This window comes from Saccopteryx bilineata, chromosome 3, assembly GCF_036850765.1.
Source record: "Saccopteryx bilineata isolate mSacBil1 chromosome 3, mSacBil1_pri_phased_curated, whole genome shotgun sequence".
Lineage (NCBI taxonomy): Eukaryota > Metazoa > Chordata > Mammalia > Chiroptera > Emballonuridae > Saccopteryx > Saccopteryx bilineata.
The window spans coordinates 76,103,728-76,126,225 of NC_089492.1; the positions used below are offsets into that span (position 1 = coordinate 76,103,728).

Here is a 22,498-nt window from a genome sequence, read left to right on the forward strand (position 1 = left end):
TGCTGCCTGCTGTCATCAACCTGGCCTCTCCTGATGGTGGCCCTGGCCTTCAGATCACTCCTGGACTCACGGAGGCAGGAATGACCAAAGGCACAGCCCCGTTGAGGTATTCTACAATAACTCTTGCCTGGGTCTTTTCGAATGCTGCTCTGAGCACACCAGAACAAACTCCAGCACCCCCTCCATAAGCAGGACCTGGAAGGTCGTCATCTCAGCAAAGACAAAACCTGGTGGCCTGGAGGGAGGCTTCATGAATTATATAGGTGACAGGAACAAAGGCCTTCAGAGACCCCCTTTTTGATTACGGGTCAGCTCAGTGAATGCAGAGTGATCAAGAGAGCCCTCACGTTCTTATAAACAGTGCTGCCTTTCAAGTCTAACCTCCATGCACGCGTTACATTTACACAGAGACACGCACACACATGCTACATATTTAATGAGCCACCTGCCTCTCTGCTTGAAATTTATAACAGCTTTGTTCAACATGGCAACGCCCTGGTTCAGCTTTACTAAGAATTTGCTGATAATTTCAAAGCCAGGCAAAGCCCGAGCGGGGTCCAGGTCTGACCACAGCCAAGTGAACTCAAGAAAACCCGCCGTTACCCAGTCTCTGCAGAACAGGCGATCCGGGGGCAGATGGGTGGTCACTGGGAGACAGGTAGAGGTAGTTTTTGTTCACTCCGGCGGCAAAATCAAATGGGGACTGGTAGTCCTCGTCAAGCTCCATCTCTCCGAGGTCCATTCCAGAACGCAGGGCGCATGGCTTGGTCACCACTGGATGTCCTTCAGCTGCGGGCCACTCTGGCCACACCACCGCCTGTGACTGCACCGCACGCCTGGCCCCAGAGTCCAGCCCAGGTGTAGAGAGACCGGCCTCCTGGCACAGGAGCCTCACGCCCACAGGTCACACAGGCTTGTTTAATAAGTGACTTCATCCGCACAACCTCAGGAAGGCTCTGCTCCCCACCTGCTGTTCATTGGGGCCAACAAGGAACAAGCGGGTGGGAGTGGTGCTTTCTTGGGTCAACAAAGGAGGGACAGGTCCTGCGCCGCCCCCCCCCCCAGGTGCCAGCAGTTCCAGCACACCACACACTGGCACAGTCAGAGATAACCAGGGTTTTTTTTTAATCAGTCAGCTGACCAAAAACGACACCAAGGCAGACTGAACCCTCTAGGACAACAAAGGATTACCAGCCAGTAATCTGCAAATGCCATCTGTGCGATGCTTTCTCCACCTGGATTACAGCGCAGTTCCACGGCCAGGCTCCCTGCGTCTGTGACCAGCTTTCTGGGTACAACTGGCTGCAGAATGAAAGTTGTGTCTCTGCTAGCATTTCATCCAAAGTAATGTCTGACCTAGTAAGGCACACTCTCTGACCTACCTTCCTGCCTGCCTTCTCTTCTCTCTCTCTCTCTTTTTCTGTATGCACCCCCCCCCATCTATCTATCTCTCCTCTCTCTCCTGGCTACCTCCTCTCTGCTCTTGGCAGGACTCTATCTTGGTTATATGCACTGTAAAAAAAAGAATCAACTCTGAAGGCAAGCCCCCAGTTTTCCCACACCTTCTTTGTTTCTCTCAGGCCACGCCTCCGCAGGTACAGCAGACCTGTGCACACCCAGGGAAAGCGCCCTTCCCCTGCTCAGTGCGCCCAGCACAGCACGGGCCCGTCCACCGGTCAAACAAGATGTCTAAGTTACCAGATTCCTTTCCTTTACAGCAGTCTCTCTGCCGACCCTTCCTTCCCACAGGGTCCATCTACTGGGAAGGAGGTAAAAGAAGGGGCCACCACTTAGGTGGGCGTGGTCTGTCGCCGCACAACACAAAGAGCCGTTCTGCCTTTCCAACTTCACCTGTGAAGAACGGAGCTCCATATACTCCCTCCAACTTGCAAGCAAACAGAAAACTTAAAATACACTGCTCATAAAAATTAGGGGATATTTTACAGCTTCATATTCACTTTGAGATATTCCCTAACTTTTGTGAGTAGTATATGTTAAGCATTCAGGGAAAAAAAATCTGTGCATACAGTATAGAAACTCCATATGTACCAAGACAATCTTATCCACCTCAACATAAGAGTCACTTATTTCCTATTTTTTCCTCTGTTAGTCTCATGTTGTACTCTATTTCTGACAAGTCTTTATCTTATATTTTAAAAAACTTTTTAAGAAGTTGGTTTTAAACAACAACAACAACAAAATCAATGTGTATTTTTCTCCTAAAAGACACCCGCATGTGGGCAACTATCAAGGCTGTTCATTCCATATTTAGTACTGAAATAATTATTATTATTAGAAGGAGAAACAAATTGTTTGGTTTTTTGAGAACCACAATTTTCTCTCACTGCAACAGGACAGGCACCATGCCCGTCTTCGGACCACAGCGTGGTGGACCCGGCCCCTGGCCTCTCAGTGCTCTCTGCACCGGCCACTGACTGACTAGCAGAAAAAGAGTTTCTCCATCCCCACTCTTCCCCTGACAGCCACAAGCATTAGAAGTCTCTCTCAACCACAGGAGGGCACAAGGACAGCCTTTGGCCAACCAGGAAAAGGGCTCTTGCCAGGAATCAGATTGACCAGCACCCTGAATTTGGACTCCCAGATTCCAGCACTGTGAGCAATACATGTCTGCTATTATAAGACACCAGTCTATGGTAATGAATTAGAACAGCCAAACTGTGACAGGGACATCAACACTGACATATAAGCCAAGCTGCAGCCACTTCCATACTTGTCACTGTCCCTCCAAAACCCCGTGCCCTCGACTTGCAGTGCAGCTGGCCACGCTACATCCTCTGCCTGGAATGCCGCCTTTTTTCTTGCTTGCTAAAGTCACTCACCTTTCAAGAGCCAGGCAGGAACACCTCTGGGCCCCTGGGCGCCTGCATCCTCCCTGGCTGATCGGATCTACGTCTCCACTGCGGTACCCCACCCCTACAGTTCCGGCTCTGATCAATGGGGACTGAAGAAAGCCTTCTATATAAATAGAAGGGTTGAGATTTTAAGTGATACCTGAAATGACTACCCTACCTGCTTAGTATAATCCTAGGACTCATACATAACGTTCTGCCTCCTGGCTACGGATCTCCAGTCAGATCCTGGCCAAGACAGCCTAGCACATAAGGAAAGCAGACAGAAGGCCAGATGTGGGGAGAGCATAGGCTACATCAACGGAATGGCAGAAATTCAGGGGACTCAGGATTCAGGTACCGAGGAGAAAGGAGTTGTAAGATACAAAAAAACCGGAAATGTAGCATGGGCACAGACCATTCAAAACCTCGGGAGACAAACATTTATACTTCACAAAATGCACCCAAAAAAGCCACTGAAGGCATCTGAGCCAGGCAGTGACAGGACACAGAGTTTTAGGAGGATCGGACGCAGCAGTGGCCAGGCAGGTGGAGATGCAGCGGAGCCTCTGCAGGTTAAACAGCCGCCGTCACGGAAACATCCGTGGCTGCAGCCCCTCTGGCTTGCTGGTCTCTCTCACTCCCCCTGGAGTCTCCAAGCCTGGTTCTCATCTGGCAAAGAGAATAAAAATCTGATCTGTACCAAAATATCTGGATGGCATTCCATGGCCATCCCACAGGAAAGGGGGAAAATTATTTATGTGGATCTAAAACATACTGGGGGGGGGGGGTGTTCTCACAACTTCCCTCCACACAGGTTGGCCATCAGACCCACAAAATAATCCTGATCCTGGAGGGTGGGCCTGGGCCGGTGACAGACATTTTTTTTGTCTAATTTTAGGAGAAGGGTGTAGGCACCCTGCTTTGCTCCCAGTTTTTGTTGCTGACTTTCAGCCGGTAAATCCCCTCTGCCTACCACCTTCTACCATCCAGTTGGGAGCAAAGAAGAAATATCAGTCCCTGGCCAGCTCACCTGCAGTGCCCACCCTTCCAGCCCTAGGCCCCCTCACCTGGGGCCCCTCTGAAGGTGCCCAAAGCCACTGTGAAGAGGTGTTCTGCCAGCCATGGGCCCCAGAGGCCAAGGGCAAGGTCTGGCCACAGAGAGAGACTCAGAGTGGGTCCCTGGGTGCAGCACGGGTCCCTGGGTGCAGCGCAGCTCCCTGAGCTGTGGGACTTGTGTGTGCGACTGGGCTCAGACACACCAAAAAAAAAAAAAAGTTTTATAAAGACCAGTCTAGAAGTGGTGTATAGGATGCACTGAGGTGGAAGGAGGCTAAGAGAGATAAGAGAGAGAGGACTCGGGGACAGGTTACTGCCACAGGCCAAGTGGGAGGGAGGAAGACTTTGCTCTAGTGGCAGCCTTTTCTGTTTCTTGTGTGGACCCAAAGGAGGAAACATCAAGTAAGACTTGGTTCTGTCCTGCTGGACGTGGCCCCACGGGTGTTCCAAACGTAGTTCAAATTCAACATGCACAAGGCTGACTCCACCAGCTTTCTCACAATGTCCCTATGTCCAAGTCGGCTGCCTGGAGCCGTGCAGGCCCGGCCTTCCTGCTCTCCAGGATGGCCCTGCCACCACTGGCCGTCCAACCTGCACTCCATGACTTCTGTGTCCTTTTCTCTTACTGTTTGTCACTGACTGCACCCTAGTTCAGTCTTACCTGGAATTTTTTGGTAGAGACTTGCCCACATCCATGACATGGAGGATGCCTGCAGTTTGCCTACCCAGTACCCTCTTTTCTTTGCAGAATTCCACCTCACCTGCTCCACAGGGGAGTCCACCACGGTTCCCACCTGTGCCCTGGCCCCAGGCATGGGCTATGCTCAGACCTGGCCCATGCAGGCTCCTCAACCCCAGCTTACAGGGACTGGCCTAAGGGTAGACACCTGACTCAAGCAGTGCTATCTACAGGCCTTCCCTGATGTTCAAGGGATGAACAAGGAGAGAGAGAGACTCCCTGTAACCTGAGCTGTCAGATGCTGGTTCAGGGGGACCAGGGGCGCTTTCTCTGCCCAAGTCAATAGGCAACAGACTCAGTGCTGAGCCTGGGAATGGACCCAAGAAGAAACAGAGACGTGTAAGGGATGGAGCAGCCACATCTGAGCCCCATGGTCTAGCCACCCTGGTTCCCCAGTCATAAACAAACAAATTTCTGTTTGTTCACTTATGGCTCACGGCGGATTCTATCATTCCAGTGGCAACAGCCATACTTTCCAGCCATTTTCCTCCATTGCCCCCACCACATTTCAGCCAAATCTTATATTCCTGTTTATCGGACACCTTTTAAACTTGGCCACATGAATTTTTGCAAACTAGAGCCTCTTCTCCCTATATTTCTTTCTACCTGTCAAATTGCTACTTACTCATCAAGCAAAACTTAGTAAGTCACATATGAATGGCATATGTACAAAGGATGCTCTTTCTAGTGCGATTCAAATTGGAGGAAAAGAAAACAGCACACATGCCTACTAAAAGTGGATTATGCTAAACAGAACATCCATATAATAGAAAATTACACAAACATTAACATGGTGATGTGCATATTGTATATATTTTATGGGGAAAGATATTCCTGAGACAGTCAATGAACAAAAAAGTGCCAAACTCTTTGTACTCTATGATCCATAAATGTGTAATAACGGAATAGAGAGAGAAAGAGAGAGAGAGAGAGAGACCAACTAGCTAAAATAAAGAAAACGGTCAGGAGCAATCAGTGTCAACTAACCCTAGAAAAGTGCTTATGCATGGCTTGTCAGCAGAGGGCGCCCCTGGCCAGGTCAGCCATTTACTGACCAGCAAAGTGCACGCAGAAGAACAAGAACCCATTAGGTGACTCCTGCTACTGTAAATGGAAATGGAGGGATCACAAACGACTGTACAGAGTATTAAGTTTTCATCTTCCCATTAACTCATCACTCAAATAGGTCTGGGTAGGGTCTCTAATTTTGAACAATATTTAAGGGATGGTCTGATGTAAAATGTAAAAGCTATAAGATGCGTACAAAAATTCACTTGGGGGGGGGGCTTCAAAGAGCATACAGACGATGTCATCACCCAATAGGCCACTACAATCAAACACGGTGGATGTGTCACCACAGTGACAAATAAAGGACAATTTAACCACCAACCTAAAAAAGGACAGCAAAAGCATAAATCACTGAAAACAGGAATCCAAGAGAGTGCCTATATAATGGTTCGTTTTTGCATCCACTTGACTGGGCCATGAAATGCCCAGATATTAGGTTAAACATCATTGCAGTTGTGCCTGCGAGGTTCTTTCTGGAAGAGATGAACATTTGAATTGGTGGACTGAGCAAAGCTGACAGTACCACCCCCCAACATGGTGGGCCTCCACTCTGTTGAGGACGTGCATTGAACAAAAAAGGTGAGGAGGGAGAAATCACTCTCTCGGCCTGTCTATATTTGAGCTGGGACATCAGCCTTCGGCCTTTGAACTTAGCCTTGGATTAGCATTTTCCAACCCTCAGCTCTCCTGGGTCTCCAGCTTGCCGACTGTGGGTCTCAGCACTTCTCAACCCCCGTAACCTAATGTGAGCCAGGCCCCTATAACAAAGCTCTTTAGAGAGATGTGCAGGCCCATCCTAGCTCCCACCATGTCCGAGAGCTTGAAAGGGTCCACTCCACCTTCCACTGAAGCAGCAGCTTATTGACCCTCACCCTTCACTGGTGACACCTTCCCAGAGGATAGACGGGCAGGTGTCCACAGTCAGGACATGACAGAACAGAGGCTGGGGTTAATTAACACCTCCACTCCCCACCCCGAAGTGCCACAATAAGCAAACCTTGACTCAAAACCACACACAAAAAGAGTAGCATGGACCATGCACATGAAAGACTACTTAGTTTTAATACAAAATTCAGTTGAAAATCACAAGGGTAGATATACCCTTACCTCCATATTTTCTCTACTAAACCTCAAAACTTCTGTGAGGTAGGAGCTAGGACTGTCCCCGCTTTTCACATGGGAAACAAGGCAAAGACCGTTTCTGCAAGCCCACCCACACCCACGAAAGCCGCAGGTGGATGGGACCTCTTTCCAAAGCAGGAGAAAGCAGACCACAGTAAAGAAGAAATGAGGAGCCCGGACCTCATACACAAGTCACCTGGGGGTCTCATTACAATGCAGAGACTGCCTCGCTGACAAGCTACAGGTGATGGGAGGCTGTGGGGGTGGGGAGGTCACACTGGGAAGACCTGGCAATGGAGGCCCTGCTAAGGAGTGTGACCACTATTTTAGCAACAATATTGGTTAGTATGTCATCCTTACAGCAAAAGGGAGTTAGTGGTATTCTCTCCAATTTCTGGAGGAGTAAACATAGGAAATGAGAAATGAAGGATAAAGCCCAAACATCTCCTCACAATCATCCTCCTCAGCCTGTGTCTAAGTCATTTATTAGCAACGGGCAGAAGATGCTCAGAGCTGTGCTTTACAAAGATCATTCCCACTTCCGCATGAAGATGGATTACAGAGGGGAGACGGGAAGCCACTCAAACTACGTATCTCCAAGGACTGAATTGCATTCCCTCCCAAAATTCACATGTTAAAGTCCTAATCCACATTGTGACTATATTTGAGTAGGGCCTTTAAGGAGGTAATTAAGTTGAAATAAGGACACAGGGTAAGGCCCTAATCCAATAGGAATGACGTCCTTATCATGAGAGGGTGAGACACCAGGGACGTCCTGTATAAGGAGAGGCCGCGAGGACACAGAGAGAAGGCAGCTGTCTGCAAGCCCGTGAGAGAGTCCCCACCAGAAACCAACTCTGCCAGCACCTTGATCTTGGACTTCCAACCTCCAAAACTGTGAGAGAATGAACTTCTGTTGTTTAAGCCCCAGTCTGTGCCATTCTGTTACAGCTACCTGACTGGACTAAAACCAAGAGTGTGCTCCAGGGAAGAGCGGGAACAGGAAGCAAAGATATTGCAGGACACAGAGGGATCAGCATTGGACTCCGGAGCCCAACCATGAGTGCTTCCCATACATTACGATGCTGGTAAAAGAGGTCAATGGAAGGCAGGAGAAAGGAGCCTTCAGATGACCCCAGAATGGATCCAATTCAGGCAGGTTTGGTTTACAATGCTCAGGAGACTTCAGAGGGTCAACTGACAGCCAGTTGTTAGAAATTAACCCTTTGAGTAGTGAGTTTTTTTCATGCTCGCTGACCCCCGGAAGTGAGTTGTTTTTTTTCAAAAAATGAAATTAGTTCCAGTTACAGTTTTAACTTAAAATCATGTTTGTTTAATAACCAATTTATGGAAACAAGAAAAACATACATTTGCCTTTTTTAAATGTTGCCTTACACATTGAAATAAAAATTTTTGTACAATCGTACTCTGGATGGTCAGGAGGCACAAGGATGTACATGAACGTTCAAACTACTCAAAGGGTTAAACTCTGGGGCTTTAAAAACAGGGCCGAAGATATCAACATAGGAAACCCCAAGACTATCAAGAAAAAGCCCAATGAGAAGAAATTCCCTCTGAAAGCAAAACAGGTATGAACGCCTGCAAGGGGGAAGCAGGCCGAGGGGCAGGAAATGCCATTGGTGACAATGATGATGACTGCAGTATGTCTCATCCTTAAAGAACCCTTCCTACGTGCCAGATGTCCTTCTATGCACTTCACACCAACCTTTGGGGTGGGTTTTATCTCCACCCCCTTTTTACAGATGGTAAGACTAAAGTATAAGGCACACAGCTAGCAAGCGGTGAAGCAATCGTTTGAACTTGGGCAGTTTGGCTCAACTGCACTTTAAAAGCAAAAGACATGAAAGAAAACCCCGAGTGACCAATATCTTAGGAGTATTGGGAAGAGAGAGTTAAAAATAGCCATGGGCCTGACCAGGCAGTGGCACAGTGGATATAGCATCAGACTGGGACACAGAGAACCCAGGTTCGGAACCCTGAGGTCACCGGCTTGGGTGCAGGCTTATCTGCCTTGAGTGCGGGCTCACCAGCTTGAGCACGGGGTCGCTGGCTTAAGCATGGGTTCATAGACATGACCCCATGGTCACAGGCTTGAGCAAAAAGTCACTCAATCTCCTGTAGCCACCCCCTCTCCGGGTCAAGGCACATATGAGAAAGCAATCAGTGAACAACTAAGGAGCTGCAATGGAGAATTGAAGCTTTTCATCTCTCTCTCCTTTCCTGTCTGTCCCTATCCATCCCTCTCTCTGTTTCTCTCTCTGTCTCTGTCACAAAAGAAACAAAAACAAAAAACAGCCATGAGACTTGGTGCCCTAGTGATCTTGCCAAGAAGTTTTCATCGGAGCAGTGGTAGGAGACAGAACCTTAAACAGGCCAGTGCAGGGAAGATAGTGGAAGTGCGGAAGCTCGGGCGGGTCTGTTCGTAAGGTGTGTCCTGCAGGAGATAAAGGTGACAGCTCAGGGGCGTTGGCCCCACTCACCAGAGGGTGTCTGTGACTACGCAGGACTATCATGTCTCTCTCTTAAAAATACATCACTGCTCAGATTAGAAATTTTACCCTTGGATTTTAGGAAATCCTCTCTGTAGGCATTCCAGCACTTTCTCCTCTATTGTCCATCGCAAGGGGGGAAAGTCTATGGTGGCACAGTATAAAATAATAAAACCCACCCTCTTTGGAGCCCTGTCTCCAGAATCAAAATGCACAAACTAGCAAACATAGATTATTTAGGCTCACCTGCAAATATTCTTTAAGGAGTTCCTGCAAAGTGTGAACCCATTTACTGAACCGACCGACTTGCAAGGAAAAGTCTCACTTGGCAGGCGCTCCCAACATTCCAGCTGTACTGTTTCTCTGCCTTCCCCCTCAAAAATAGAAATTGAATCCTGTCCAAAAGACAGACCAGGGGCCTCCTTTTCCTTTAAAAATGCCTTTTTTTTTTTTTTACCTGACCTGTGGTGGCGCAGTGGATAAAGCGTCAACCTGGAAGTGCTGAGGTCGCCGGTTCGAAACCCTGGACTTGCCTGGTCAAGGCACATATGGGAGTTGATGCTTCCAGCTCCTCCCCACCTTCTCTCTCTCTCTCTCTCTGTCTCTCTCTCTCTCTCTGTCTCTCCCTTTCCTCTCTAAAATGAATAAATAAAAAATAAAAATGCTTTTTGAGCCTGACCAGGTGGTGGTGCATTGGATGGAGCACTGACCTGGGATGCTGAGGACCCAGTTTTGAAACCCTGAGGTCACCAGCTTGAGTATGGGCTCATTGAACTTGAGCGCAGGCTCAGTAGCTTGAGCGCAGGCTCAATAGCTTGAGCACAGGTTCACTGGTTTGAGTGTGGGATCATAGACATTAATTACCCCGTGGTCACTAGCTTGAAGCCCAAGGTCTCTGGCTTGAGCCCAAGGTCACTGGCTTGAGCGAGGGGTCACTCAATCTGCTGGAGTCCCCTCCCCCTCGTCAAGGCACATATGAAAAAGCAATCAATTAACTAAGGTGCTGCAATGAAAAATTGATGCTTCTCATCTCTCTCTCTTTCTCTCTCTCTCTCTCTCTCACTTGAATGTGCACTCTCTCTCTCGCTAAAAAAAAAAATGTTTTTTGAAATATTAAAGAGCAAGAGGTATAATGAGAGCGAGACTTCATTCCCCTCCTTCAACTTATCTTCAAACATTTTCCAGTTGAGCCTTTAACTAGGAAAGCCAGGACCTGTGGAGAAATTCTAAAATGCCCAAATTCTCTGTCACGAGGGGGTCGGAGACTGGAATCCCAAATGTACAAAGAGGTCTCATTATTCAACGCGGTCACCTCTTCTCCACTCAGGTCGTGTTTCTGTTCTCAGACTGAACGGGGTTTCCTTTACACATCAGAATACAACAGAGAGATAGCTCAATATTCCTTAGGTACGCAGATCATTAACAGCAATATCCAAATTTTTCATCTTATAAACAGAGCCTGAGTTCACATTTTTGGGTCCCTCCTCACCCTGGTGATCTCCATGTCGACAGGTTCAGGAAAAAGCTCTCCAATGTACCTATGCCCCACCTGGGGACCACGTTCAATGACAAATTCCTTCCAACTGAGCAGGTCTGGGGAGGAGCTGAGATCCCACCTCTGGACAAACTTGGGTGACAGCTGACATTCCCTTTTAGGACACCAGCTTGAGCAAACTCTGACTACCTGTCATTCCACGTGGTCTTAGTACTCTCTAAATGGGTATCTCTTTTTGAAAATAAGAGATGGATTTTGTGCTTTTCAGTTTTCCTGCTATCCTAGCAGGCAATAAAGCGTGCAGGTTTACCCAGGAGACAGACCAGGCTATGTCATGACAGGGCGCACACCTGTCTGGCCTCTCCAATAGGGGAATTTCTTGGGGTCGGGACCTACAGCCATATACACAGAGCCTGGAACAATGACTCAGCAATAAGGGGATGAAAGCAGGCTCTGCTGCCTACGAGCATGAACAGTGTATTAAAGAGCACAGTGGTCTCTATGGTAAGATTATTGGAAGATGGAGAGGTTTCATCCAAGCTAAATGTTTCCAATTTGCTGACTGGGTGTAAGGGGAGCTCTGGAGGGACATAAACACACCCAACTGTCAGAACCTACAAGGAATAAATGAGCCGGCAGGCCAGATTTTAATTGGGAAAGACTTCCATACTGCTTACACAGCTATTCCCAGCAACCAGTGGCTCGGAGGAAACACTTCTCCTTCAGGGGGTGGAGGAGTTGCTCCAGACCAGCAGGCACTTATTTTAAATTAATATTTGGCCATGAACTTCCATCATCAGCAAGCTGAGACATACCAAACATACTTCACATCCTCTATCAACAAGTCAGATGTGTAGGCAGCTGAGCTTGCTTTTAAACTCTAACCACTTAATTAGGTGTATCCAGTGGATGGCCGTTCAAAAAATACACAGCACAAATCCTGCCCATATAACTCTATAAATTGTATTAAGAAATAGTCTTCATGTCAAAATGTACCTCATTTATCTGAACTGGTGACTCTGGTTAAACACCATTGCAAAGACAAATCTCCCATATTTCTTTTTTTTTTTTTTTTTTTTTGTATTTTTCTGAAGCTGGAAACGGGAAGGCAGTCAGACAGACTCCTGCATGCGTCCGACCAGGATCCACCCAGCACGCCCACCAGGAGGCGATGCTCTGCCCATCTGGGGCGTTGCTCCGCTGCAACCAAAGCCATTCTAGCGCCTGAGGTAGAGGCCACAGAGCCATCCTCAGCACCCGGGCCAACTTTGCTCCAATGGAGCCTCGGCTGTGGGAGGGGAAGAGAGAGACAGAGAAGAAGGAGAGGGGGAGGGATGGAGAAGCAGATGGGCGCTTCTCTTGTGTGCCCTGGCTGGAATCGAACCCAGGACTCCTGCACGCCAGGCCAACACTCTAGCACTGAGCCAACCGGCCAGGGCCTCCCATATTTCTTTTTTAAGGTAGAATACCAACATCACATGTCACCTCGACACTGAAACGGTGACTAGGGGCTTCACACAGCCTCTCTGTGTCCTGGCATAGACTGGAGCCTGGAACTTGTAAACGTCTGACTTACAATACCTGTTTGCTATCGCGAAGGCTCCTTACCAGCTTTCCTCAGTTTTATGCAGCACCATTACCAAAGAGGCGTTTCTCAAAACAGCAGATAATATCATTTATTCCAGTAAGCTCTCTCAGTGTAAAAGGACAGGAAAATGCAAGATACCGTGTGGGAAGGAGCACAGGGTGGAAAAGTGCTTTCCTGGGGAATATCCAGAACTCTGCAATCATGCAGCTGTGGTCATATCACCCCTGAAAGTTCAAAACAAAGAGCTAGGGACACAGGGTAATAATTTTACTTCAGATGGCTAAGATTACTTACCCCCCAACCACCAAACCAATTTACTTAAATTATTTTAAAGTTTTCTTTATTGATCTTTAGAAAGAGAGAAAGATTGATTTGTTCCACTTATCCATGCATTCATTGGTTCACTGTATGTGCCCTGACTAGGGATCGAACCTACAACCTTGGTGCATCAGTTTAATGCGCTAACCAACTGATGAACTGGCCACAGGGTCAGGGCTATAAATGTCTTTTGAATTATAGTTGACATTTAATATTATATTAGTGTTAGATGTACAGCATAGTGATTAGAAATTTATATGTAAACTATAGATTTTAGTTAATAATAATGTATTCGTATTGGTTAATCCATTATAACATATGTACCACATTAATCGGGGAAATGGGGGGGGCTATGGAAATTCTCAATACTATCTATTCAATTTCTGTAAACTTGCAACTGCTCTAAAATGATCTATTAATTTTTAAAAATGGTTGCACTTGCTCAGCCACTGAGCCTAGGGGAAAACCCCCAGGGCACTGAGACTGACCTGCTGAGGCCTCTGAAGGACACCACAGAAAGCACCTTAATGAGTAGTCTGCAGGGCAGGTCTGTGCCCACAATGGAAAAAGGAGGGCTTCATCCTCAAGCTCCATTATTAATGCACAGCAAGTGACCAATGGGGCAGGGCTGGTTACACTCCTCCATCCCTACAATATCACAGTGGTTTGAATGTCTGCTTCCTCACTCAAGGAAGAGCATTATTAAATTTATGGAAGAGTATTATCTCCAAAGAATGTACCTCCCTGGGCAAGGGTGGCTCACAATACCAGCAAGGGGTCACACATCTTTCTAAAACTAAACAGAAACGGACGTCTATTTGATGCACAGAAGTAGGACACCACATTCAAGGCCTACACTTGATCCTTCAACTCTTCTTTTTTCTTGGAAAAATACAGTGAAAACAAGACTGGACAAAACTCTGTCCAATGATACGATCACTGTTGGCAGCCTTTGTGTTTCCCATGGGTTTCCAAGAAGGCAGCTGTGGCCCTGGCCTCTCCAAGAAGGAGCTGGTTAAAAGTTCTAAACATTAACCAGCAGGTTGATCAAAACAGAGAGCAATCCCAGATTCAGATTCTCCATAAGAGGATTTGATTTAGAAAGATAATCCTCTGGGCAAATCCAGCCTCCCAATTTTGAGATCTGGAATCAAAGGACAAGGACTGTGGAGGGCAAGTGACACAGAAGCCAGCTCCCAAGGGCCAGAAACGGTGGGGATCATTCCACTCCGAGCTTAATAGGAAGACGACTGCTTTAAACAAACTGATCCAGACCCTGATGATTTTTCTCTGCCACCGTTTTTTAAGTTTTAAACAAACAAACAAAAAAAAACAGAAGCATTATTCAAACTGACTTCTTATAGCATCTGTTCTACGGCTTAAAATCAAGTGGAGGGACAGAGGCAGGAAGATGGTGGATGCCGTCCACACTCCCACCTAAAACCAAGAATTTTTAACCACAGAAACCAGGGTCTGCCTCCCTGAGACACTCCACCTGAACAAAGGCTCATTCAGGCTGCCAGTAAAGGCCGTTCACCAGGTGGTGTCTCAAAAATGAGGAGTCAGCTCCTTCCCGTCACCCGACCAGCTGAGGTTTGCCGAGCACTATACTATTAAGGTGACAGACTATCTCAAGCCTCTGTTCTTAATTAGCATCCTGCTCTACCTCCGAGATGGTTGAGGGCAGGGCCCAGGCAGCCACATTTTTAACTCATATCCCAAGTAATTCTGACATAAGTGCTCCATAAATACACTTCAAGAAACACTGGGCTCCTAATGGTAAAGAATAATAGTAGCCCTGGCCACATGGCTCACTGGATAAAGTGTCGTCCCAGAGCACCAAGGTATTCCTGGTCAGAGCACATAGGAGAGCCAATCAATGAGTACACAACTAAATTGAACAACCAAGTGGAAAGAGTTGATTTTCTTCTTTCTTTCTCAAATTAAAAAGTAAAAAATTTTAAAAGAGAACAGTAGAACAGTAGTCGAAATAAAACAAAACAGAGCTTATCGGGTTAGTTAACTGCTGGATTTCTTTGCCAAGGTACAAAGACGCACAAGCGATTGGAAAAGAAATTCCATTCCTAAAAGGAAGCATCAAATCAATTCATATGCGTGCCCTTCCTCTCTCCACACTTTCCATTCCCACCCCCACCTTGTTCAATGCCACAGAACCTGGCTTCCCAGAATGTCCTCCCCACTGAATGACCTGTCATCTGCCACCTGCTCACCGAACCTATCTTGCCCACCTACGAAAAATCACAGCTGTGCTCTTTCCTAAATTCCCCATACACATTAACCTGCTCGATTTAATTTTCAATAACACATATTCCCTAACATATGACATAACACATTCATTGGGCATTTTGATTAGTGATTGTCTCCTCCTACTGGACCATAAGTTATCTAAGGGCAGAAATTTATTTTTTCTTTTTGGTTTATTTTGTGCACTGATCTGCCCCAAAGTTCCTAGAACAGTGTTCAACATGAATAAATACTTGTTGAATCAATGTCACTGCCTAGCTCTAAACCTTTCAACAGCTTCCCACTGTTTTATCAAATCAAGTCCCAGAACCCCCTCGGGGTTCCCGACACTCACTGGCCTTTCCCATCCTTCACGCCCCTAAATCAGACTCAGAAATCCGGAGTCACTATTTCCTCTGCTTCCTGATGCTTCTGTTCACGTGTTCCCGCTTCCAGGAATGCCTTGCCCGATACCACAACACACCTTTATCTGTCAGCATAACCCTGTCAGAGAGACCCCGTTCTCCAGGGCCTCTAAAATGGTGTCCTCTTACAAACATTTCCCCGAATTCAGAGGCACAGCGAGCTCCTTTCTAAAGGCTTATCTTCTGTCAAGTGCCTGACCTCCTGCCTTCCCTGTGCTGTGGTTAATCACGTCCCAGTCACCTCTCTTCCACGCATGGGCGACGCGGAGGGCACTGCTGACGTCTGGGACCCACGCACGTGGCTTCCTACAGAGGGATTGACTGAGGTACCTGTCACTTACGCTCCCTTTGAAGTTTCAAAATTCCTGTCCTGTACATTTTTTAAAGCTTTCTAAGTTTTTTAAACACAGAGGCTGCCCTAGTTTCTACCACTTGACACCACCTTTGAAGCCACAGCTGACTGGCTAGAAGGCCCGCCTCCAATCCAAAGAGCTTGACAGAAAATTTCCAATGAACAGTGCTTAACGGTGAAAGACCAAACAATTTTCCCCTATGATGAGGAATAGCATAAGATGTCTGCTCTCACCACTTCTATTTAATACCGTACTGGAAGTTACAGCCAGGACACTTAGGCCAGAAAATGAAATAAAAGGCATCCATTTGGAAATGAGATCTATTTGCAGATGATATGATTTCATATGTAGAACAACTAAGGAACTGACTATAAAACTATTAAGGCCCATAAATGAGTTCAATGAGCTTGCAGGACACAAGGACAACATACAAGAGTTATCACCTACCTACCTAATTGCAATAAAAAATGCAAATGAAATTAAGAAAAAAGTTGACATTTTACAACAGTATCAAAAACATTTAACAAACATGCAATTCTGAAGACTACAAAACATTGTTGAAACAAATTAAGTACAATCTGAATAAATGTGAAGACAGCCTACATTTATGGATCAAAAGACTTAATATTGTTAAGATGGCGATATCCCCCAAATCAATCTACCAATTTAATATAACCCTTATAAACATTTCAGCTTACCCATTTGCAGAAATTTACAAGCCAATCTTAAAATTTATACGGAAATTCAAGGGACTCATAATAATCAAAATAATCCTGAAAAAGAAGCTGGAGGACCCACATTTTTTTATTACAAAGTTGCAGTAATCAAGAAAGTGTGTTATGGACATAAGGATAGTGCATTCGTCTGCTAGACCGCTCTTCCACGGAGGGCTCTATTATGTCTGTGACATAAGAGAAGATATGTATTTGTTCCTGCCCTCAGTTCTTGACACAGAGATCCTAACACCTTTGGAATTTCCTAGGCGATAGGATCATCTTTTACTCTAGTGAGGCAGCTCTCTGATAGCTAAAGGGTAGAGGCTGGTCACCAGAAACGTCCAAGCCATGATTAGAATCTGGGAAATTCTAGCCACACCCTTGACACCCCAGGAAGGGGAGAGGGACTGGCGATCGAGTTGATAATCAACTGTGCTTACTTATGTGGACGAAAAAGGGGCTACATGCTGAACCTGACAAGCTCAGGGGAGGCCTGCGTGGTGGCCTTGCAAGCTCAGAGACCTAAAGTAACCACACAGGATGGTCTGAAATGAAAACTTCCTAACAGAGAGCAGTTCATGGTAGGCAGTCATGTCATAGGGCGGTATTTTTCTCTAAACAGAGGTCAGTGTTTACCTTAACCAAGCCTGTCTGTTGTCTTTCTTTTTGGCATCTACAATAACATACCTGATAACATGCCTTTGAAATGGAAGAGTGATCTTTTCCAGACCTCTCAGGGCATAGTCACCACATTAAAGAATAGTCCGCAAGTCCCCTCATTGTTGTTATCATCAGGTTAATTGTTAACTGTCCTATACCTGCCCATGTCAGAGGAGTATGTGCTCTAGGGTTGACTTTCGACCCAGTCCCAGAGACCCCCCCCCTTTGCCCCTTCGCTTTCTCCCGCCCCCTAATCTATCGCCAGTGGAGTTCACATGAGCCCCTTACATCTTCCCCTTTGATTCTAGGGTATAAAGTAAGTGGTGAAATTGCCATTTTCCGAAGCATTTTTTCAGTCTGTTGAGATTCTGCTTCTTGGCGATTGTTGTCAGTTTGGCTCAAATAAACTAAAAAATTCTTATGGATTTGGATGTTTCTTATGTTGACACTCACACAATAAATCTTCCATCAAGATCCATAGACCACAGAGTTTGAGGAGTTTCCAGGTCAGTGAACACGTGGAGGTGCTGGGAGGGTGGTGTGGCCAGAGAGAGACAGAAGCTCCACACCCTCCCCACGCCTCCCCTGCGTCCCTCTGTATCTGACTGCTCGTCTGCACCCTTTACTGTAGCCTTCATAATAAACTGGTAAATGTCAAAATGTCAGTCAGTGTCTCCCTGAGTTCTGTGAGTCACTCTAGAAAATTATGAGATCTGAAGAGAGGGTTGTGGGAACCCTTGACTTATAACTGGTTGTTGATCAAAAAACCCAGACTTGCAATTGGTGTCTGAAGTGGTGCGTGTGGCAGGGGACAGCCGTGTGGGACTGAGCCTTAAGCCTGTGGGGTCTCTAGTACCTCCAGATAGCAGGTGTCCTAGCTGAATAGTGGGACATCCAGCTGGGGTCTGGAGTGTTAGAAGATTATGAGTAGAGAAAAATAGTGCTTTCTATTTTTCTTTTTCTTATAGGACTGCCATAACAAAATACCACGGACTGCATGGCTTAAACAACAAAAAATTATTTTCTACAGTTTTGGGGGACAGGAGTTCAAAATCAAGGTGCTATCAGAGTTGGTTGCTGATGAAGCCACTCTTCCTGGTTTGTAGATGACTAATTTCTTGCTCTGTCCTCATATGGCCTTTTGTCTGTGCATGCATGGAGGGAGAGAGGTCTCTGGCGCCTCTGCTCATACAAACACCAGTCCTATCGGATGAGGGCTCCATCCCTATGACTTCATTTAACTTTAATTATCTCCTTAAGGTCCGGACTCTAGCAGGCATCCCCAAACTTCGGCCCGCTGGCCGCATGCGGCCCCCTGAGGCCATTTATCCAGCCGCACTTCTGGAAGGGGCACCTCTTTCATTGGTGGTCAGTAAGAGGAGCACTGTATGTGGCGGCCCTCCAACGGTCTGAGGGACAGTGAACTGGCCCCTTGTGTAAAAATTTGGGGATTCCTGCTCTAAAGACAGCCACACCAGTCACACTGAGAGTTAGGGCTTCAATATATGAATTTTGAGAAGATAAAGTCAATCCATCATATTCAGATATACAGATCAATGAAATATAATTGAGAGACCAAAAATGAATGCTCACAATTTAAGGTCACTGATTTCTGACAAAGTGCCAAGACAATTCGGGAGGGGGAGGGATAGTCTTTTCAACAAACAGTACTGGAACAATCAGATAACCACATGCAAAAGAATGAAGATGGACCTGTACCTTAAACCCCACACTTAGTCTCAAAAACCTATGAGTAAGGGCTTAGACTAAGATATAAAACTTTCACAAGAAAACATAGACCACCTGACCAGGCTGCAGCACAGTGGATAGAGCGTCAGCCTGGGATGCTGAGATCCCAAATTCGAAACCCCCAGGTTGCCAGCTTGAGCGCGGGGTCACCGGCTTGAGCGTGGTGTCACTGGCTCAGCTGAAATCCCCCAGGCAAGGCACGTATGAGAAAGCAATCAATGAACAAGTAAAAATGCCATGACTACAAGTTGATGCTTCTCATCTCTCTACCTTATTTTCTCTGTCTCTCTCTCACCAAAAAAAAAAAAAGTTAAAAAAACTATAGGAGATTATTTTCATAATTTAAATAATGACTTCTAAGATTCAAAACCCAAAAGTTTCAAAAAGGCTGACAAATTTGGTTACATATCAATGTAAACTTTGCTATGACAAAAGATAGCATAAGTTAAGTGAAAAGTCAAACGGTAGCTGGCAAGACAATATTTATAACAGATGGAAGTTTATGTACTTTGCACCATACACATAACCAGAATTCAACAGATGGTATCTTACCATCTTAAAATAACAAAACCAGCATTAAGTCATTAAATAAAATAATGGTGGACTGAATTACTAGTTGACGCTGTAAAAGTTAATGAAGGGACTAACACAAATGTATGTACAGAAGTGAGTGAACTGCAGCTTTAAGCTAAAAGAACAGTTTATATTTTAATTAACACTGTCATCAGACCCTCTTCGGTGAGCAGTCCAAAACAATGTTTCTTATAATTATTAATTTCAGCTAAAAAAAAAAAAGACAAATATTTCTCAGTAAGCAGGGTTTCTTTAATAACTGTATGTCACCTGACCAGGCAGTGGCGCAGTGGATAGAGCATCGGACTGAAATGTGGAGGACCCCGAGGTTCGAAACCCCGAGGTTGCCAGCTTGAGCGTGGGCTCATCTGGTTTGAGCAAGGCTCACCAGCTTGAGCCCAAGGTTGCTGGCTTGAGCAAGGGGTCACTTAGTCTGCTGTAGCCCCCCGGTCAAGGTACATATGAGAAAGCAATCAATGAACAACTAAGGTGCTGCAAAAAAGAACTAATGCTTCTCATCTCTCTCCCTTCCTGTCTGTCCATCTCTCTGACTCTGTCTCTGTCACAAAATAAACAAACAAACAAATAAATAAATAACTGTATTTCCTACATTATATAGTATTCATGTGGTGTTTAATACCAAAAAAATCTGCACGAAAGTAAACATTTAAATTTATTTGTGTTGGTTTTCTCTTACCCTACCCACACAAATCTGTGCATATATCCAGCTAGGTACAAGATCATTACCAAGACAACTAAAAATCAACACTACCATTTCTCACTAAGAACAAGTAATTAATTTAAAACTAGGGGTTATTTAAGGTGAACACAACAAATCTGTCACCCTTTCACAGGCCCAGAAAGGGCAAGTTGTGACAGGAACCCAAAACACACATGGAGCAACAGAACCCTTCTCTCCATACAGGGTAAGGGGCCATGTTATTCAGTTCAAGTAAGAGATTATGGTCCCACAGACCAGGCATTTTGACTGAATACGTTTATAAGGAGCTCTCAAAGTCATGGTTTTTTCTTTCTTAATACAGCTTTTCATTAATCCTCATGACAGCACAAGGCAAAACTAAAAAAAACATTGTATAAAAGTAGACAACCTGCAGCTGTCAGAGGGGATGGGGGCTTGGGAGCGGGTGGAAAAGGTGAAGGGATTAAGCAAAGAAAAAAGGACTCATAGATACAACAGTGTGGAGGTTACAGGAAGAAAAGGGGGGAAAAGAGGGCAAGGGGAGGGTACATGGTGATCAAAGAAGGAGACGTGGGTAGTGGACACACAATACCACATACAGATGTACTGTACAATTGTACACCTAAAATCTCTATAATTTTATTAACAATGTCACCCCAATAAATTCAATTTTTAAAAAAGTAGACAATCCCAAACAGACCAGCCAACTCAGCATCTGAAGCCTCAGGGACCACTTAGACATGAAATAAAACTTTCTCCTCCTGAACTCCGTACATCTGTATGGAGACATCCTAGTAAGATTCAATTCTCAGTACAAACGCCTGAAATTAATTCCAAACCAATCCAAACCCAGACCTACGCAGGCTGCCTCTAAGACGCCGAACCTATCTGTGCTGGTTGACCACCTTAGTCGCCTTTCTTTTTTTTTTTTTTAATAATTTTATTTTTAATGGAGCGACATTAATAAATCAGGATACATATATTCAAAGATAACAACTCCAGGCTATCTTGTTGTTCACTCATGTTGCATACCCATCACCCAAAGTCAGATTGTCCTCTGTCACCTTCTATCTAGTTTTCTTTGTGCCCGTCCCCCTCCTCCTTTCCCTCTCCCTCTTCCCCCTCCCCCCGTAACCACCACACTCTTATCAATGTCTCTTAGTTTCACTTTTATGTCCCACCTATGTATGGAATAATGCAGTTCTTGGTTTTTTCTGATTTACTTATTTCACTTCGTATAATGTTATCAAGATCCCACCATTTTGCTGTAAATGATCCGATGTCATCATTTCTTATGGCTGAGTAGTATTCCATAGTGTATATGTGCCACATCTTCTTTATCTAATCATCTATTGACGGGCTTTTTGGTTGTTTCCATGTCCTGGCCACTGTGAACAATGCTGCAATGAACATGGGGCTGCATGTGTCTTTACGCATCAATGTTTCTGAGTTTTGGGGGTATATACCCAGTAGAGGGATTGCTGGGTCATAAGGTAATTCTATTTTCAGTTTTTTGAGGAACCACCATACTTTCTTCCATAATGGTTGTACTACTTTACATTCCCACCAACAGTGTATGAGGGTTCCTTTTTCTCCACAGCCTCTCCAACATTTGTTATTACCTGTCTTGTTAATAATAGCTAATCTAACAGGTGTGAGGTGGTATCTCATTGCAGTTTTGATTTGCATTTCTCTAATAACTAATGAAGATGAGCATCTTTTCATATATCTGTTGGCCATTTGTATTTCTTCCTGGGAGCTTAGTCGCCTTTCAAACAAGCAGCCTTGTTTACAGACAGGGCTGTAGTCTGCCTTCATCTTCCTTTATTCATCGGCAATATTGCCTCTGACTTCCAGTTGAGTTTCTACAGCGATGGGTGATGAGACACAGTGAAAAGGTTTGTGTGTTTCTTTGTTCGTTTCTTTTCAATCACTAGTAATTATATCATTAAGACTAAAGGAATTATGTTTATCATTATTATTTCTAGTTTACATACTCCTCTGTGTTTTAAATCTATCATCTAAGTCTTCAGAAGAAAATATCACTGGGCAGTGATGTTTTATTGTCATTACCATTTTATAGACGAGAAAACTGAAAATCGAGTCAATGATTTAATCTGGCTAAAATCTCATGAGAGTTTAGGAATCAGGTCTTAACAGTGTGACAAGGGCTTTCTCTACTGCAACCCACTGCATGCCATTGTGGTCCCTGTCACTGCCTAGCCTGGCTCTTGTGACCTCTAATGCTCTTTCTGTATACCTCCACAGGTGGGAATAAACGCAGACAAAGCAGAAGCCAGAGGAGGCTGAGCCACTCAGTTTCTCCTTAA

General features: G+C 45.4%; 1 protein-coding gene across 7 annotated transcripts in view; it reads right to left on the reverse strand.

The window, feature by feature from the left end:
* TPD52 (tumor protein D52) overlaps nt 1-22,498 on the reverse strand; it is a 100,300-nt gene that overhangs the window by 40,589 nt on the left and 37,213 nt on the right. For 2 of the 7 annotated variants that reach the window (XM_066266370.1, XM_066266369.1), the window contains exon 1: nt 604-1,069. The exons of 1 other annotated variant lie outside the window; for it this stretch is intronic. In XM_066266370.1, the coding sequence (XP_066122467.1) occupies nt 604-742 (139 nt within the window). In that variant the 5' untranslated portion in view covers nt 743-1,069. Of the gene's footprint in view, nt 1-603; nt 1,071-22,498 lie in introns of those variants that run through there. 4 more of the 7 variants (XM_066266368.1, XM_066266371.1, XM_066266373.1 and 1 more) reach the window with 4 other exon arrangements.